The 5,612-nt window shown below is 44.0% G+C and overlaps 2 protein-coding genes across 2 annotated transcripts in view; one reads left to right on the top strand and one right to left on the bottom strand.

Moving 5' to 3' along the window:
• Nucleotides 1-272: 272 nt before the first annotated feature.
• Nucleotides 273-1,211, top strand: LOC104626260 (chromosome unknown open reading frame, human C20orf195). Its single transcript, XM_010294135.1, has one exon. The coding sequence runs from the start codon at nt 273-275 to the stop codon at nt 1,209-1,211; it is 939 nt and encodes a 312-aa protein (XP_010292437.1).
• A 4,119-nt stretch (nt 1,212-5,330) lies between these two features.
• The window catches only part of HELZ2 (helicase with zinc finger 2, transcriptional coactivator), a 17,005-nt gene continuing 16,723 nt past the window's right edge, over nt 5,331-5,612 (bottom strand). The window contains exon 19 of the mRNA XM_010294134.1: nt 5,331-5,455. Within this exon, the coding sequence (XP_010292436.1) occupies nt 5,331-5,455 (125 nt within the window). The remainder of the gene's footprint in view (nt 5,456-5,612) is intronic.

Genomic DNA, 5,612 nt, shown 5'->3' with positions numbered 1-5,612 from the left:
AGGTAGAACCTCTCAAGGGGGTGTAGCAGGAGACCAGCTGGTCAGAACATATAAAAGTAGACTATACAAAACGTTAGAAACTGGGTAACTATAAAGGAAAACTCCTCTGGAACTACACCTAGTCGAACAGTTCTTTCCCATGTATAAACTTAGAAGCTAAGCTTTAATTAAGAGTGAAGCGTCACAGCCGTGATTATACTCCCTCACAGCTGCTTTTTGGTTCTTAATGTTACTATTGCTGCTTTCTTACACAGCAACTGAGCTTTGGAATCATGGCTGTGATTTTGAATGAATTTGAAACCAATTCGGAGAGTACTGTGCACAGAGAAGAACAGCAGGACAATACCAGCTGGGAGAGGTACTTGGAAAGGAGGAACCTCGTTCTGCAGTTCCTGCACTCCAACCTGAACCTCCACCACCTCCAGCACCACCAGAACAAAGTTGAGCTTCTGAAGAAGTCTTACTTTTACTTGGAAATTGAGCCCAAGCACATAAACGTGAGAGACCAGAACCACGTGATGCATCGCGCTGACATCTTGCAACTAATAGACCCCTACCAATTCCAGAGAATGAAGAAGGTGGGAAAAAAACAAACTGAAATCCAGCTGACACTTTTAACCGAGCTGTTAGAAGAGCTGGAACGAGGTCGGGAGGAGCTGAGCTGTTATGTAGAGACCTGTGACACGGTAACTTTCCTCTCCCAGTGGGACTTTATTATGCAGAGACTGTCCAAGCTCTCAGAGTTTATGGAAACTCTCCTTTCCTTGCAAGTGCCAGGAAAGCTCTACATCAAGCACCGTTTGGTGTCACACGCAGATCTTAGGGGTGCTAGACTGCCCAGCATTAGGCTTTCTCTCTGTACAAAGATGCCACTGATTTTTGATCGAAAAGAATCATTTGCACACAAGGACTGGGCCAAGCTCAAGTGGTTTACCGAAAATCAAGAGTCACACCTTGAACAATGTGAACTGCACTTGAAGTTACTGACAAATGGGAGTCAGACAGAAGCAGGATACAGTAGGATTCAGGAAGTCACCTCCAATACATGTGTAGTCCAGGACCTGCAGCCTGGCAGATCGTATGAATTCACAATTCGAAGATCAGGCACTCACACGCTTGTCTTTGGGAACTGGCACGACAGCATTACACTGAAGACAAAAACTAACGCTGTTGAAGACGCAGACAGCGGTGCTGGCGCACCAGAAGGATGAGGTAGCACACAAGAATATTTTTCTCATTTTATGCATTTGAAAAAGATGAATGAGAAAAATTAAAGATAAACCTTATTTTAAACATTTTGCGTAAAACTGAACTCGCTCTGTTTTCAATAACAATTTTACAAGCGCCTTCTGCAAATCTTTCCAGGTTAACAGTAACCCATTCCAAACTTCTCACACAAAATAACACCCTTAGGCAGCATTCGAGGCCCAACACTCGCCTCCCGCTGCCAGAACTCACAGGCGGGAGCAGCTAGAAGCAGGCAGTCTTGCAGGACACCTTGGATGCAAAGCACAGGAGATAGATAGAAGCGTCTCCATCATCCAGTGCTTTCCATCCACTGAAAGATGTCCAGTACCAGCTTCTTGCACTGATGATGTTTTGATTTGTTTTGTTTTTATATCCCAAGTTATTTTTCCCCACGTCCTTCCTTCAGAACACTTGAACTGAATCCTAAGCTCTTTAAATCACTCACCCTAACTCACCTCCATCTCTGGTTCCTCTCACCCTCTACACCCTGTGCCTTGTAAGTACCTTAGTATGATTTCATGCTCACCCCTCTACAGCGCATGAAAAGATCACTCTGAGTAACAAAAAACCCCAACCCCAAAACCAAACTCACAACAACCACCTCCCCCATCCCCTCAAACCCCCAAAACAAACAGGGAAGGATAATACATCCACACGACCAATGTGTGGAAGACAATCTTTCCTGCCACGGATTGCAGTTAATGCTCATTTTCTTTTTTACCATTTGGTTCAGTCCAAATATAGCTGTCCCCACGCAGATTCTAGTCAAACCATCACATAAACAGACCTTTTAGTAATAAAATTTATTATTTAAATAAATTCAAATAATTTTTACAATTATGGCTTAAATATCAAAAAAGGAATGTTGAGGTTCATTCTTATAAACGGTAGAAGCAGGTAAAAATATTTGTATCCAAAACGTCATTTGAGGTTTGCTGCAAGTCACAGACATACAAAAGATAAAAACCTGCCACATTGAAAGTCCCTTAATTTACACTTCATGACACTTAGCATTTCACTTCTATTGAAAAAAAACCCAGCAATTTATTGCAGTAAATTGATCGTCCTACACAGATCTGTCCAGATCCTCAAAAACAGCCCAGTGGGCTTCTCCTTTGCCAGCTGGAGCCAAGGAGAGGATTCCTCGTTCTGGATGTCTGTAATTTCACTGCCAGAGCGAGCAGGATGCAGGGCGATGGCTGCAGCCGCATGGACCGTCGCAGGCCGGCGCCTGGCACGCCGCTTGCTGCGTGCACAGGTTCCATTGTTCAACTTGGGCTCAAGCTCTAGCCAGCGCCAAGGAAATTAAAGTTATCCCGTTGGATGAACTGACATGTGTGTCCTGCAACAATGTTCTTCTGTCTGTGAGCGGTGGAAAACATAGAGCCTGTGACCGGAGAGATACCCTGTGCCCCGTGCTGCCAGTGGTTTCCTACTGGAATTACCAACGGTTTGGTGGTTTTGGTTTTTTATAAGTATTTTAAGAATATATGCTTGAACATAAAATTCTTTCAAAAGTAAATCCAAAGCTCTCTGTGCAAATGAAACCAGACTACTTTGAACTTTTTTTTTCTCTATTAATTTCTATGATTCTCTCTACCCATGAGCGTAAGGACAAGAACATGATATTCAGCTGTCACTAACAGTCTATAAAAAATGTGATTAATTGCACTTTCTGCTATCCCTGACTATTGCAGCTGCATGACCAACTCTCCAGGTACCTGCTCACAGCCCAAACAGCCCAAGAGTCCAGCCTGGCTGTTTACTGCTGCTTGGGTGCTCTAGGTCAGTGTTTTCTAAACACCAGGTACAAAATGCATCTTCAGAGGCAAAAAAAAAAAACAACCCAAAAATCTATTGTCTTGCAACACAGAGGTGACCGCGCAAAGCATTTCAGTCTAGGCTTCACCCTCCAACAAGCAGCAGTAAACACTTTTTCCCCGCTGAGGGCAAAGGGAGACGCTTTACGAGGTCTCTTTCTTGGTCTATACAAACACATGGACAAACCCTACACAAGAGCATTGGACTAAGCCGCTACACTTGGGGTAAATCCCCACATTTGCGTTACACGTAATGAAATAACCAGCCAAAAAAACAGGGGAGAGACTCTCCACTTACAGTAGATCATGAAAATGAGACCCACTGGTTCTAAAGGGACCAAGGTGACTTTGTTAGAATGATGCTGGCACCATGCTAAAGCATTTATCCCAACAATTCCAGCGTCTTTTGCAATTCTCCACACCATCTTGGAGATACCTGATCGCATTTCAGTAGTCCACTAAATGATTCCCATAGAAGCTTGTTTTGGAATTGCAATATTACTTGCAAAATCAGAGGCGCAGAATCTTTAAGATCCCAGCCAGGATGACTTCAAAGAGGACCAGTGAACTTTACATCTTACCAACCTTTATCAAGCATCTTTAGAACCAGCAGGAGTTACTTCCTACGGGCTTTTGTCCCTCACGGGATCACCAGCCATATGCCCGTTATTACGCTTCAGTAAGACAAAAACAAGCCTGGGTGGTCTCTACTGTACAGACCGAACCCACCAAATGCAGAAGTGCAGGAAGGTAGTTTAAAATAACAAAGAGAACAACAAAATTCCTCCATAGGTTCTTAAGTCAAGTCTAACACAGAGTCATGAGAAGAAACACAGCGCTAAATAAGGATTTTTCCAGACACAACTCTTTCTTATTGCACATTCCTCCCCACTGGAAAGAGCCATGCTGCATTTTCAGTTGCAAACACAGGACAAAATTCATCCTTGCCATAGTGCTGTGAAGTCACGGGCACCCCTCACTTATGCCAAGGAGGACTTGAGTCCCAGCACAGTATATACTTGGTGCAAAACCATCGTGATTGCTTCTTGGCACCATCCCACACGAACATCTAGAGACAGCCAAGCATGTGGTCCTGGGGAGAGCTGAAGCAGGCACTTCATACATTCAGAATTGAAATGAGATAAAAGACGCCCTCCCTCAAAAGTATCATGCTTCAAAAAGCAGTTCCATGATTCAGCAGAGAGCACCGCTTCACCGCTATACGTCTCTATCAGCCATACGTTATCGGGCAAAAGCAGCTTTCTCTAGTGAGTCACACCTTCCAGTCCACAGCAGTTTGTCCATTATACACATCTATGCTGTGGTACATTTATCAAATTTCCATCAGCTCTTAAAAACTCAGGTCGTAAGACTGTGAAACAAATTCACAGAGTTAAAAGTTAATAAATTAGAAGCAGCTTTAAAAAAATATAGGGTAGGAAAGGGTGGCTCTTACAGGAGCAGATTTCAAATAAAACTCAGAACAGTTTAAAATATGCTTACAAATTCCAACGTTTCCTGGTAGGAGCGGTCCTTGCTTTTCATTAACTTTATATTGGTGAGGATGACCTCCTTTGTACAAAGAATAAGTAAATCTATTTACAAAATCAACTTGGCCTTGTCTCTGTGATATTTACACGCTCAGAGAACAACGTTTTGGCTAGACAAAGAGTGGTACATGGCTCTCTGTTTCTTCCTTCACTTTAAAAAAACAACAAAAAAGAACCAAAAGGAAAAAAAAAAGTTTTTCTGCTTTGAGAAACAAGAAGCCTTAAAAATTCCCTGGCCTTGGTTTTAAAATGAGTGGTAGTACTCAGAAGCTTTGGTCCTCCATGGCAAATTGCAGCTTGCCGCGCAGCTCCGTTGCGTGCAGTCATTCCACCCTTGATGAATGGACTGAGTATTTGGTCCCCAAAGCGCAGCTGCACCAGCAGATAGGACGGGGGCTCCGCTGAGCATCTTACAATTAAAAAAATAGTATCATCATCAATAAAGTCACACACCCATTCATCCATTTCCAATGCTTTTTGGTTTGCTAGAGCTGAAAGTTCCTGTCCAAGGTTGCACTGATTAAAAAATCCAAAAACCCAAGAAGCCAAAGCACGCGCTGAAGCTGAGCTGTCGCTGTGCAGGGGAAGATCCTGGCTCCCCCACTGCATTTGGCTCCACAGGTCATTAAATAATGGAAAGATTGTGTCCTTCCCAAGGCACACGTAACGCAGTTCACGTAGAGGGACGAGCTCACTGGGGTACAACCCGTCCTCATCGGTGGAAGGCTGAAGTCTTCCTGACAAAAATCCCCTGGGCTGCAGTATAGCAGTTGCGCTGTCTGTAATGCTGAAGCAGCCTCCTCCACAAAGGGTTGCACTCCAGGAGGTACCGGTTCCCTGTTGGCACGGGGATGGGGGCAGCGGGTTAGTGGCCAGAAGAGGCTCGGATGATACCATCACAGAAACTTTCGTCTAACATTTCTAGCCTAAAGGTGCTGCATAACTGGTGGGGACATTTGCTTTAGCCAGAGCTCTGTGAAATCCCAGCTCCCTT

The sequence above is a fragment of the Phaethon lepturus genome, unplaced genomic scaffold, assembly GCF_000687285.1.
Source record: "Phaethon lepturus isolate BGI_N335 unplaced genomic scaffold, ASM68728v1 scaffold35689, whole genome shotgun sequence".
NCBI classification, from domain to species: domain Eukaryota; kingdom Metazoa; phylum Chordata; class Aves; order Phaethontiformes; family Phaethontidae; genus Phaethon; species Phaethon lepturus.
The sequence above is the reverse complement of the archived record's forward strand: the minus strand, read 5'-3'. Positions and strand labels throughout refer to the sequence as shown.

Coding starts and splice junctions, on each gene's coding strand:
- LOC104626260 (XM_010294135.1), top strand. CDS start 273: ATGGCTGTGATTTTGAATGAATTTGAAACCAATTCGGAGAGTACTGTG.